At 46.1% G+C, this 14,529-nt stretch overlaps 1 protein-coding gene across 4 annotated transcripts in view; it reads right to left on the bottom strand.

Moving 5' to 3' along the window:
- The window catches only part of atg7 (ATG7 autophagy related 7 homolog (S. cerevisiae)), a 126,893-nt gene that overhangs the window by 86,958 nt on the left and 25,406 nt on the right, over window positions 1-14,529 (bottom strand). For all 4 annotated transcript variants that reach the window (XM_041891857.2, XM_041891858.2, XM_041891859.2 and 1 more), the window contains one exon: window positions 7,672-7,830. In XM_041891857.2, coding sequence (XP_041747791.2) covers window positions 7,672-7,830 — 159 coding nt within the window. The remainder of the gene's footprint in view (window positions 1-7,671; window positions 7,831-14,529) is intronic.

The following is a 14,529-nucleotide window of genomic DNA, read 5'->3' as shown; positions in this document are numbered from 1 at the left end:
TCAGACATTTCTTGTAGTTGGCCACCAGGTTTGCACACATCTCAGGAGGGATTTTGTCCCACTCCTCTTTGCAGATCTTCTCCAAGGCATTAAGGTTTCGAGCCTGACATTTGGCAACTCGAACCTTCAGCTTTCTCCACAGATTTTCTATGGGATTAAGGTCTGGAGACTGGCTAGGCCACTCCAGGACCTTAATGTGCTTCTTCTTGAGCCCCTCCTTTGTTGCCTTGGCCATGTGTTTTGGGTCATTGTCATGCTGGAATACCCATCCACGACGCATTTTCAATGCCCTGGCTGAGGGAAGGAGGTTCTCACCCAAGATTTGATGGTACATGGCCCCATCCATCGTCCCTTTGATGCGGTGAACTTGTCCTGTCCCCTTAGCAGAAAAACACCCCCAAAGCATAATGTTTCCACCTCCATGTTTGACGGTGGGGATGGTGTTCTTGGGGTCATAGGCAGCATTCCTCCTCCTCCAAACACGGCGAGTTGAGTTGATGCCAAAGAGCTCCATTTTGGTCTCATCTGACCACAACACTTTCACCCAGTTCTCCTCTGAATCAATCAGATGTTCATTGGCAAACTTCAGACGGGCCTGTGTATGTGCTTTCTTGAGCAGGGGGACCTTGCGGGCGCTGCAGGATTTCGGTCCTTCACGCGTAGTGTGTTACCAATTGTTTTCTTGGTGACTATGGTCCCAGCTGCCTTGAGATCATTGACAAGATCCTCCCGTGTAGTTCTGGGCTGATTCCTCACCGTTCTCATGATCATTGCAACTCCACGAGGTGAGATCTTGCATGGAGCCCCAGGCCGAGGGAGATTGACAGGTCTTTTGTGTTTCTTCCATTTGCGAATAATCGCACCAACTGTTGTCACCTTCTCACCAAGCTGCTTGGCGATGGTGAGAAGGTGACAATTCCAGCCTTGTGTAGGTCTACAATCTTGTCCCTGACATCCTTGGAGAGCTCTTTGGTCTTGGCCATGGTGGAGAGTTTGGAATCTGATTGATTGATTGATTACTTCTGTGGACAGGTGTCTTTTATACAGGTAACAAGCTGAGATTAGGAGCACTCTTAGCTCGTTACCTGTATAAAAGACACCTGGGAGCCAGAAATCTTTCTGATTGAGAGGGGGTCAAATACTTATTTCCCTCATTAAAATGCAAATAATTTATAACATTTATGACATGCGTTTTTCAGGATTTTTTTGTTGTTATTCTGTCTCTCACTGTTCAAATAAACCGACCATTAAAATTATAGGCTGATCATTTCTTTGTCAGTGGGCAAACGTACAAAATCAGCAGGGGATCAAATACTTTTTTCCCCTCACTGTAAGTTGGCCTTAGTGGGAGTGACCTACTGGCCAAAGTATTTGTCATCATTTAATTTTAGCCAATCGGTTCCCTTGGCAGCTTCTCCCCATGAAAAATTTGTCAGAATAAATAATAATATATAATATGCCATTTAGCAGACGCTTTTATCCAAAGCGACTTACAGTCATGCGTGCATACATTTTTTGTGTATGGGTGGTCCCGGGGATCGAACCCACTACCTTAGCGTTACAAGCGCCGTGCTCTACCAGCTGAGCTACAGAGGACCACAATAAGTCAACATAACTCAAGAAATCTGTAATTCATATTGAAGTTTTGCCGAAGTAGGTCTTAGTCGCGCAATTGTACATCTTGCTAAGGAGTTTAGTGGTTGAAGGAGCGGTATTTCTGACGTTTGATAATGTACACCAACACTTCTCCATTATATGTCCATTATATCTCTAAGCCTGAGCCAGCCACTTCATATGAAACCAAAGAGAAGCTAACCAGCTTGTGCTACACTAAATGTACCATTGTAGCATTTTTGCCAATTGTATTGAAAGCAGTAACTTTCAACAGAATTGTACTCTGAACATTTCATGACTCTAGTACCAACAAAATGTATTCAAAATATCTTCTGAAGTTTGGTAGTTGCATTTTGGTTAAAATATGGCAGTTTTTTCTATTTCCTGAAAAGTTCCTGTTTTGGAGATAAGCGGCTTTCATCTGACAGCGTTGAATAGTAACTGCGGCCAAGCAGTGGGTGGGTGTGTTCTACGGAGACCCACAAGGATAGTAAAACAAGGAAGATTCTCCCTCGTGGGGACATTTCCCACGTCCCCATGAGGACAAAGGCTATTTTAGGTTTAGGGGTTAGGTATAGGGTTACAATTATGGATAGGGTAAGAGGGTTAGGAGTTAGGTTTAGGGTTACGGGTTAAGGTAAGGGAAAATAGGATTTTGAATGGAAATACATTTTAGGTCCCCACGAGGATAGAAGGACAAAACGTGTGTGTGTGAGAGAGACCGAGACTAATATTGTAGATGTGAGGCTGGGAGGTACGTATCAGGGTGCTCATTAGACCACCAGAAGGTAAAGACAATACAGGACCTAGATATAATTAAATAATATCCGGGACATTGACCATAGATAGGGACAGGAGGCTAATCCATCGGGACAGGAGGCTAATCCATCGGGACAGGAGGCTGATCCATCGGGACAGGAGGCTAATCCATCGGGACAGGAGGCTGATCCATCGGCTAATCGATCGGGACAGGAAGCTAATCCATCGGGACAGGAGGCTAATCCATCGGGACAGGAGGCTGATCCATCGGGACAGGAGGCTGATCCATCGGCTAATCGATCGGGACAGGATGCTAATCGATCGGGACAGGATGCTAATCGATCGGGACAGGATGCTAATCGATCGGGACAGGAGGCTAATCCATCAGGACAGGAGGCTAATCCATCGGGACAGGAGGCTAATCCATCGGGACAGGAGGCTAATCCATCGGGACAGGAGGCTAATCCATCGGGACAGGAGGCTAATCCATCGGGACAGGAGGCTAATCCATCGGGACAGGAGGCTAATTTAATTTCTGCAACAGCAGCAGAGCAGCAGCAGCTGGAGTACAGGTTAGGGAACAGGTAAACCCTCACGGACAGACTACGTAAATATAAGCATCTGACCAAATTTAGTGAGATTTAGACCAAAAAGGCTCTGACTTTTGAGTTTTCACCTCTTCCACGGCCCGGCTCCAGTGTCTCACTGGGCTATGGCCTCAGTGGACCTGCTCTGACTCTGGGCCAAAGCCCAGGCCGCTGGGAACATGGAATTCAGCAGCTCTTGGAGAACAGTGGGAGTCACATTGAAATGTCAATTGGACAGCAGGACACGTTTGTCACAGTCAGTACCTTTAAATATCTATTGTATTATACAATCTGTTGGACTCCTCTGTCCTCCATGTCTTAATCTATTGTATTATACAATCTGTTGGACTCCTCTGTCCTCCATGTCTTAATCTATTGTATTATACAATCTGTTGGACTCCTCTGTCCTCCATGTCTTAATCTATTGTATTATACAATCTGTTGGACTCCTCTGTCCTCCATGTCTTAATCTATTGTATTATACAATCTGTTGGACTCCTCTGTCCTCCATGTCTTAATCTATTGTATTATACAATCTGTTGGACTCCTCTGTCCTCCACGTCTTAATCTATTGTATTATACAATCTGTTGGACTCCTACTTTTGTTTTTTTAAGGTATCTGTGACCAACAGATGTATATTTGTATTCCCAGTCATGTGAAATCCATAGATTAGGGCCTAATTAATTAATGTTAATTGACTGATTTCCTTATTTGAATCAGTTAAAATCGTTGAAATTGTTGCATGCTGCGTTCATATTTTCGTTCAGTATAAAACAAAATGTGTAGTTTGCCGTCACCCCATTGAACCAGTTAACACAAGAACCGCCAAATGCCAACGGCAACTGACGTTGGAATTTGTAAATAAAAACAATCTGCCAAAAAAATTGCAACGTCATCCTCCTCCTCACATGACTTTCCCAGAATATTTACATTTTAAATTGATCAGTCAGAAATGTTACAATCACAAACAAAAAAAAGGTATTTAGAGGCGGTTAACCAACTTTTTTTTTTAAACGGCTACTACCAATTTAAGGGGCCAAGACAAAAATGTGCCGAAGGGCTTTGGTACCCAGGCGCTAAGGAGTCTCTCTCCTCACTGAATGAATGTCGTTAATTTTACATTTTAGTCATTTAGCGGACGCTCTTATCCAGAGCGACTTACAGTTAGTGAGTGCATCCATTTTGTCATACTGGCCCCCCGTGGGAAACGAACCCACAACCCTGGCGTTGCAAGCGCCATGCTCTACCAACTGAGCTACACTGGGTTAATGGGGTGAACGGGCAACAGAAAGCAGACAGAAACGGATAATTGTGCATGTGACCTCACAATTGAATTGGAATGATCTGAATGATGAGGATGATTGAATTTAGAACAATAATGTAATGATGAAGGATTGTGGGCGGTATATAATTATTTTATGACGAAAGGCTGGAAATGGTATACAATCTCCCCTCGGACTGTACTCTGGCCTGTTGCTGTTCTCTACAACATGGCTGCTATCATCGCCCACGTGTTGACAAGACAGTCAAACGGGAGAGATTTCATCATGGATCTTGACTCGTGAGCTTTGTGATACACCCACGAACGCCAAGAAAGAAACTACAGCCGCCAAGCAGGCAGCCAAGGAGGCAGCCAAGGAGGCAGCCAAGGAGGCAGCCAAGGAGGCAGCAGCGCGTCCTGCTCTCCCTCTTCCCCACTCAATACAACTCACACTTGGGAAAAACTCACACTTGGGAAAAACTCACACTTGGGAAAAACTCACACTTGGGAAAAACTCACACTTGGGAAAAACTCACACTTGGGGAAAATGAGACAATGTCAGGTGAAGGTGGACAGGAAACAAGGCCCATGAAAACTGTGCGCAGTGCAACTGATGTGTTTGTGGGGCTTGCTCACACAAAGCCCAGATGCTGTGTGCTGACTGTGGACCCCAAGCATAAAGAGAAGACTGAAGCTGTGTGCTGACTGTGGAACCCAAGCATAAAGAGAAGACTGAAGCTGTGTGTTGACTGTGGACCCCAAGCATAAAGAGAAGACTGAAGCTGTGTGCTGACTGTGGACCCCAAGCATAAAGAGAAGACTGAAGCTGTGTGCTGACTGTGGACCCCAAGCATAAAGAGAAGACTGAAGCTGTGTGCTGACTGTGGACCCCAAGCATAAAGAGAAGACTGAAGCTGTGTGCTGACTGTGGACCCCAAGCATAAAGAGAAGACTGAATCTGTGTGCTGACTGAGGACCCCAAGCATAAAGAGAAGACTGAAGCTGTGTGCTGACTGTGGACCCCATAAAGAGAAGACTGAAGCTGTGTGTTGACTGTGGACCCCAAGCATAAAGAGAAGACTGAAGCTGTGTGCTGACTGTGGACCCCAAGCATAAAGAGAAGACTGAAGCTGTGTGTTGACTGTGGACCCCATAAAGAGAAGACTGAAGCTGTGTGCTGACTGTGGACCCCATAAAGAGAAGACTGAAGCTGTGTGCTGACTGTGGACCCCATAAAGAGAAGACTGAAGCTGTGTGTTGACTGTGGACCCCAAGCATAAAGAGAAGACTGAAGCTGTGTGTTGACTGTGGACCCCAAGCATAAAGAGAAGACTGAAGCTGTGTGTTGACTGTGGACCCCAAGCATAAAGAGAAGACTGAAGCTGTGTGTTGACTGTGGACCCCATAAAGAGAAGACTGAAGCTGTGTGCTGACTGTGGACCCCATAAAGAGAAGACTGAAGCTGTGTGTTGACTGTGGACCCCAAGCATAAAGAGAAGACTGAAGCTGTGTGTTGACTGTGGACCCCAAGCATAAAGAGAAGACTGAAGCTGTGTGTTGACTGTGGACCCCAAGCATAAAGAGAAGACTGAAGCTGTGTGCTGACTGTGGACCCCAAGCATAAAGAGAAGACTGAAGCTGTGTGTTGACTGTGGACCCCAAGCATAAAGAGAAGACTGAAGCTGTGTGTTGACTGTGGACCCCAAGCATAAAGAGAAGACTGAAGCTGTGTGTTGACTGTGGACCCCATAAAGAGAAGACTGAAGCTGTGTGTTGACTGTGGACCCCAAGCATAAAGACCAGATTGATCCATGAGTAAAAGGTGTAAAGGACGTCCCGCTGCTTGCTTAAGAGAGTCCCGCTTCGTCCTGATTAGGTTCACACCGAGGCTGGAACCCAGGTCCTCTGCCTTGCTAGACAGCCCCCCTGAAGCATCTTACCAGTCAGCTAGCTATATGCTGGCGCAAGTTGGGACACTTCAGGCTTAGGAGTGAGTTGCACACATCCCATGTGCTACACAAGCACGGGTGTAAGGGTGCATTACAGTGTCCGATACAATCAACAAATGACCGATTTTATATCTTGTCATGGATATATTTCCACCAATATTTCTTTATGAAATTCATCCTTTTACAACCGTTCACGGACTGGTGCTTTTGTCAGAATAAAGCTGTAACTGGACTGCATTATTTACTATAACTAATAATAATCGAATCTATAAATGAAAGTTGATCAAACGGATTACATTGTAATGTTTTTCTTGTAAGGGAAACGAAAATAGGCTTTTTTTTTTTCTTTTTTTTTTTTGAAATATGCAAAACATTCTTGACCATCTAAATAACTATTGTTATATTTTACATGGATATATTTCTACTACTATTTCTTCATGCAATTCATCCTTTACAATTGTTTATCCACTATTTATCCAGTGTGGTTCTTGTTTGCACACCTCGCAGGTTGATATGCATCTGATGCCAATGTCTTAACGTTCTCTAGTGGGTTCTTATAGGCTGTTCTAGTGTTAAAAAAAGACACAAATCTGGTGTTTCTACGACAAACAGTTTTTGTTATATTTCAGTCTTCTGTGATGTATATAAAGTGTAATATTGGGAGGCAAACTCAAAATGGAATACACTTCAACTCTATATCTGACATGGTACAGGTGTCTTCTTTTATTTAAAGCCCATAACCATGTGTGTGAGGTGTATACTTTAGTTTCAAAGTAGATTTGTAGGCCAGGCGATTCTAGTGTTAAAAGGGTGCAAAGGCCTCACCATGACAGGGTTAGGGTTAGTGGTGTTATTGAGACAGAGGGGTAAGGCCTCACCATGACAGGGTTAGGGTTAGTGGTGTTATTGAGACGGAGGGGTAAGGCCTAACCATGACAGGGTTAGGGTTAGTGGTGTTATTGAGACGGAGGGGTAAGGCCTCACCATGACAGGGTTAGGGTTAGTGGTGTTATTGAGACGGAGGGGTAAGGCCTCACCATGACAGGGTTAGGGTTAGTGGTGTTATTGAGACAGAGGGGTAAGGCCTCACCATGACAGGGTTAGGGTTAGTGGTGTTATTGAGACAGAGGGGTAAGGCCTCACCATGACAGGGTTAGGGTTAGTGGTGTTATTGAGACGGAGGGGTAAGGCCTCACCATGACAGGGTTAGGGTTAGTGGTGTTATTGAGACAGAGGGGTAAGGCCTCACCATGACAGGGTTAGGGTTAGTGGTGTTATTGAGACGGAGGGGTAAGGCCTCACCATGACAGGGTTAGGGTTAGTGGTGTTATTGAGACAGAGGGGTAAGGCCTCACCATGACAGGGTTAGGGTTAGTGGTGTTATTGAGACAGAGGGGTAAGGCCTCACCATGACAGGGTTAGGGTTAGTGGTGTTATTGAGACGGAGGGTTAGGGTTGGATTTAGAGCCCAGGTGCAGGGGTCAGAGGTTAGGGACTCACCACTCCAGGGAAGATCTTGCCCAGTCTGTCGACGGCAGCGAGGGCCTTGGACTTGCCTCCTCCCAGACAGTCCTCAAACTCATACAGTGGCTGTCTCACTGGGTTGGAGTAAGAGATCTTAGCGTTGTCCACGAACGTGATGTGTCTCACTCCCCAGCCCTGCAGAGCACAACACATCAACAAGATTACATCTCACTCCCCAGCCCTGCTCAGCACAACAACATAGTAACGAGGTTAACCAGCCCTGACCACCACAACAACATAGTAACGAGGTTAACCAGCCCTGACCACCACAACAACATAGTAACGAGGTTAACCAGCCCTGACCACCACACCAACATAGTAACGAGGTTAACCAGCCCTGACCACCATAACAACATAGTAACGAGGTTAACCAGCCCTGACCACCACAACAACATAGTAACGAGGTTAACCAGCCCTGACCACCACAACAACATAGTAACAAGGTTAACCAGCCCTGACCACCACAACAACATAGTAACGAGGTTAACCAGCCCTGACCACCACAACAACATAGTAACGAGGTTAACCAGCCCTGACCACCACAACAACATAGTAACGAGGTTAACCAGCCCTGACCACCACAACAACATAGTAACGAGGTTAACAAGCCCTGACCACCATAACAACATAGTAACGAGGTTAACCAGCCCTGCTCACCATAACAACATAGTAACGAGGTTAACCAGCCCTGACCACCACAACAACATAGTAACAAGGTTAACCAGCCCTGCTCACCATAACAACATAGTAACAAGGTTAACCAGCCCTGCTCACCATAACAACATAGTAACGAGGTTAACCAGCCCTGACCACCACAACAACATAGTAACAAGGTTAACCAGCCCTGCTCACCATAACAACATAGTAACGAGGTTAACCAGCCCTGACCACCACAACAACATAGTAACGAGGTTAACCAGCCCTGACCACCATAACATAGTAACAAGGTTAACCAGCCCTGACCACCACAACAACATAGTAACGAGGTTAACCAGCCCTGACCACCACAACAACATAGTAACGAGGTTAACCAGCCCTGACCACCACAACAACATAGTAACGAGGTTAACCAGCCCTGACCACCACAACAACATAGTAACGAGGTTAACCAGCCCTGACCACCACAACAACATAGTAACGAGGTTAACCAGCCCTGACCACCACAACAACATAGTAACGAGGTTAACCAGCCCTGACCACCACAACAACATAGTAACGAGGTTAACCAGCCCTGACCACCACAACAACATAGTAACGAGGTTAACCAGCCCTGACCACCACAACAACATAGTAACGAGGTTAACCAGCCCTGCTCAGCACAACAACATAGTAACGAGGTTAACCAGCCCTGACCACCACAACAACATAGTAACGAGGTTAACCAGCCCTGACCACCATAACAACATAGTAACGAGGTTAACCAGCCCTGCTCAGCACAACAACATAGTAACGAGGTTAACCAGCCCTGACCACCACAACAACATAGTAACGAGGTTAACCAGCCCTGACCACCACAACAACATAGTAACGAGGTTAACCAGCCCTGCTCACCACAACAACATAGTAACGAGGTTAACCAGCCCTGACCACCACAACAACATAGTACCAAGGTTAACCAGCCCTGACCACCACAACAACATAGTAACGAGGTTAACCAGCCCTGCTCAGCACAACAACATAGTACCAAGGTTAACCAGCCCTGACCACCACAACAACAACATAGTAACGAGGTTAACCAGCCCTGCTCAGCACAACAACATAGTAACGAGGTTAACCAGCCCTGCTCAGCACAACAACATAGTACCAAGGTTAACCAGCCCTGACCACCACAACAACAACATAGTAACGAGGTTAACCAGCCCTGCTCAGCACAACAACATAGTAACGAGGTTAACCAGCCCTGACCACCACAACAACATAGTAACGAGGTTAACCAGCCCTGCTCACCACAACAACATAGTAACAAGGTTAACTAGCCCTGCTCACCACAACAACATAGTACCAAGGTTAACCAGCCCTGACCACCACAACAACATAGTAACGAGGTTAACCAGCCCTGCTCAGCACAACAACATAGTAACAAGGTTAACCAGCCCTGACCACCACAACAACATAGTAACGAGGTTAACCAGCCCTGACCACCACAACAACATAGTAACAAGGTTAACCAGCCCTGCTCACCACAACAACATAGTAACGAGGTTAACCAGCCCTGCTCACCATAACAACATAGTAACGAGGTTAACCAGCCCTGCTCACCATAACAACATAGTAACGAGGTTAACCAGCCCTGACCACCACAACAACATAGTAACAAGGTTAACCAGCCCTGACCACCACAACAACATAGTAACGAGGTTAACCAGCCCTGACCACCACAACAACATAGTAACGAGGTTAACCAGCCCTGCTCACCATAACAACATAGTAACGAGGTTAACCAGCCCTGCTCACCATAACAACATAGTAACGAGGTTAACCAGCCCTGCTCACCATAACAACATAGTAACGAGGTTAACCAGCCCTGACCACCACAACAACATAGTAACAAGGTTAACCAGCCCTGACCACCACAACAACATAGTAACGAGGTTAACCAGCCCTGACCACCACAACAACATAGTAACAAGGTTAACTAGCCCTGACCACCACAACAACATAGTAACGAGGCGGGTGAGTAATATCCACCGTCGTAGTACAGATGAAGCCCGAGCTGGAATGTGAAGCTAACTGAAGCTGGTTAGCTTTAGAAAACCCTGAGTAGATCCAGCTTGCTTCGTAGGATAGCCCTCTTGGTACAACACTGAACTTAAAGCACTATGACAAAGCAGACATGGGTGAAATACTTGAGTTGTGTTGATTTAGAGCGGTACAATAGAGCCTAGTTGGTTCCCAAACACTGCCCACCAAAGCTAACATACACTATATATACAAAAGTATGTGGACAGCCCTTCAAATGAGTGGATTCGTCCATTTCAGCCACACCCGTTGCTGACAGGTATATAAAATCGAGCACACAGCCATGCAATCTTCATAGACAAACACTGGCAGTAGAATGGCCTTACTGAAGAGCTCAGTGACTTTCAACGTGGCACCATCTTAGGATGCCACCTTTCCAACAAGTCAGATTGTCACATTTCTGACCTGCTAGAGCTGCCCCGGGTCAACTGTTAGTGCTGTTATTGTGAAGTGGAAACATCTAGGAGCAACAATGGCTCAGCCACGAAGTGGTAGGCCACACAAGCTCACAGAACGTGACCGCCGAATGCTGAAGCGCGTAAAAATCGTCTGTCCTCGGTTGCAACAATCACTACCGAGTTCCAAACTTTACGCCATATCGCCCAACCGCTTCTCACAACCGATAACCACATGTACTGTAACCTCACCAGCCCAGGACCTCCACGTCCGACTTCTTCACCTGCGGGATCGTCTGAGAACACCCGGTCAGCTGATGAAACTGTGGGGTTTGCACAAACGAAGAGTCGCTGCACAAGCTGTCAGAAACCGTCTCAGGGAAGCTCATCTGCGTGCTCGTCGTCCTCACCAGGGTCTTGACCTGACTGCAGTTCGGCGTCGTAACCGACTTCAGTGGGAAAATGCTCACCTTCGATGGCCACTGGCACGCTGGAGAAGTGTGCTCTTCACAAATTAATCCCGGTTCAACTGTACCGGGCAGATGGCAGACAGCGTGTATGGCATCGTATGGGCGAGCGGTTTGCTGATGTCAATGTTGCGAACAGAGTGCCCTATTCTGGCGGTGGGGTTATGGTATGGGCAGGCACAAGCTACAGACAATGAACACAATTGCATTTTAAATCGATGGCAATATGAATACACAGAGATACCGTGACGAGATCCTGAGGCCCATTTTCGTAACATTCATCCATCGCTATCACCTCATGTTTCAGCATCATAATGCACGGCCCCATGTCGCAAGGATCTGTACCCAATTCCTGGAAGCGCAAAATATCCCAGTTCTTCCATGGCCTGCATACTCACCAGACGTCACTCATTGAGCATGTTTGGGATGCTCTGGATCGAGGTGTACGACTGCGTGTTCCAGTACAGGCCATTATCCAGCAACTTCACACAGCCATTGAAGAGGATTGGGACAACATTCTACAGGCCACAATCAAACTGTTAAATGTTGGCCCTGTCCATAAACCGTAAAGTATTCAGACCCCTTGACTTTTTCCACATTTTGTTACGTTGAAGCCTTATTCTAAAATTGATTTAAAAATTTCTCTCATCAAATCTACACACAATACCCCATAATGACAAAGCAAAAAAATCTGAAATATCACATTTACATAAGTATTCAGACCCTTTAAATCAGTACTTTGTTAAAGCACCTTTGGCAGCGATTACAACATCGAGTCTTCTTGGGTATGACACTACAAGCTTGGCACACCTGTATTTGGGGAGCTTCTCCCATTCTTCTCTGCAGATCCTCTCAAGCTCTGTCAGGTTGGATGTGGAGCGTTGCTGCACAGCTATTTTCAGGTCTCTCCAGAGATGTTCGATCAGGTTCATGTCTGGGCTACGGCTGGGCCACTCAAGGACATTCAGAGACTTGTCCCGAAGCCACTCCTGCATTGTCATGGCTGTGTGCTTAGGGTTGTTGTCCTGTTGGAAGGTGAACCTTTTGCCCCAGTCTGAGGTCCTGAGCGCTCTGGAGCAGGTTTTCATCAAGGATCTCTCTGTACTTCGATCTGTTCATTTTTGCTTAGATCCTGACTAGTCTCCTAGTCCCTGCCGCTGAAAAACATCCCCACAGCATGCTGCTGCCACCACCACGCTTCACCGTAGGGATGGTGCCAGGTTTCCTCCAGATGTGACGCTTGGCATTCAGGCCAAAGAGTTCTATCTTGGTTTCATCAGACCAGAGAATCTTGTTTAGTTGCCTTTTAGCAAACTCCAAGCGGGCGGTCATGTGCCTTTTAGTGAGGAGTGGCTTCAGTCTGGCCACTCTACCATAAAAGGCCTGATTGGTTGAGTGCTGCAGAGATGGTTGTCCTTCTGGAAGGTTCTCCCATCCCCACAGAGGAACTCTGGAGCTCTGTCAGAGTGACCATCAGGTTCTTGGTCACCTCCCTGACCAAGGCCCTTCTACCCCGATTGCTCAGTTTGGCTGGGCGGCCAGCTCTAGGAAGAGTCTTGGTGGTTCCAAACTTCTTCCATTTAAGAATGATGGAGGCCACTGTGTTCTTGTGGACCTTCAATGCTGCAGCCAGGACCTCAGAAAAAAAATGGTAGACCTCCACAAGTCTGGTTCATCCTTGGGAGCAATTTCCAAACGCCTGAAGGTACCACTTTCATCTGTACAAACAACAATACGTAAGTATAAAAACACCATGGGACCACACAGCCGTCATACCGCTCAGGAAGGAGACGCGTTCTGTCTCCTAGAGATGAACGTACTTTGGTGCGAAAAGTGAAACTCAATCCCAGAACAACAGTAAAGGACTTTGTGAAGATGCTGGAGTAAAACGAGTCCTACAGTGAGGGAAAAAAGTATCTGATCCCCTGCTGATTTTGTACGTTTGCCCACTGACAAAGACATTATCAGTCTATAATTTTAATGGTAGGTTTATTTGAACTGTGAGAGACAGAATAACAACAAAAATATCCAGAAAAATGCATGTAAAAAATGTTATAAATTGATTTGCATTTTAATGAGGGAAATAAGTATTTGACCCCTCTGCAAAACATGACTTAGTACTTGGTGGCAAAACCCTTGTTGGCAATCACAGAGGTCAGACGTTTCTTGTAGTTGGCCACCAGGTTTGCACACATCTCATTTTACATTTTAGTCATTTAGCAGACGCTCTTATCCAGAGCGACTTACAGTTAGTGAATGCATAAAAGGGAATATATATATTTTTTTTCATACTGGCCCCCCGTGGGAAACGAACCCACATCCCTGCCGGCCAAACCCTCCCCTACCTTGGACGACGCTGGACCAATTGTGCGCCGCCCACGGGTCTCCCGGTCGCGGCCGGCTGCGACAGAACCTGGACTCGAACCAGGATCTCTAGTGGCACTCGGGAGTGTTCCTTTTAAGTACCTGTAAAAAGTTATTCCCATATTGCAAATAAACCACATGACCAACATAACTTACCAGTAATACCCTACAATAGTTGTGCGTATTGCATATTTAAACTATTACAACAATACAACAATACAACCCTATAGGCCATCTCATGTAGTGTTTGTGCTATTAAAAAGCTTGGAGGACGATCCTCTTCTGTAACCTGTGCTACAGTATGATAAAGGACTGAATAGGAAAAATAATATGACTTTGCCCCTAATACAGAAATACAGACTAGACTAGGTTGGTTTTACCGAAGCTGCGGACGTTTCACAGCATTGCTTATACAGTATTGTGTAACTGTCGGTATTGCATGAAAGTTCCAACATTTTAATGACAGACTAACCCTATCCCTTTAAAAGTCCATGCAGAAACACCAAGAGTAACAGACGTGACCTGTTCATCTCTGCCGGTCAGCCAGCCTATCAAAGGGAGTGCATTATGGGTTGTGGTGAAGCTGCTGGTCTTGAAGATGGAGCGGAGGACTGGTCGCGATATGATTGGCATGTGCAATCTGCCAATTAAACGACCAGTGGTGCCCATTCACTCTGTTTCCGTCCATACTGCATGTCCGTCAGCTCTTTGTGGATCTCCGGAGGGATTTTGTCCCACTTCTCTTTGCAGATCTTCTCCAAGTCATTAAGGTTTCGAGGCTGACGTTTGGCAACTCGATCCTTCAGCTCCCTCCACAGATTTTCTATGGGATTAAGGTCTGGAGACTGGCTAGGCCACTCCAGGACCTT

This window comes from Coregonus clupeaformis, chromosome 12, assembly GCF_020615455.1.
Source record: "Coregonus clupeaformis isolate EN_2021a chromosome 12, ASM2061545v1, whole genome shotgun sequence".
Classification (NCBI taxonomy): domain Eukaryota; kingdom Metazoa; phylum Chordata; class Actinopteri; order Salmoniformes; family Salmonidae; genus Coregonus; species Coregonus clupeaformis.
The sequence above is the reverse complement of the archived record's forward strand: the minus strand, read 5'-3'. Positions and strand labels throughout refer to the sequence as shown.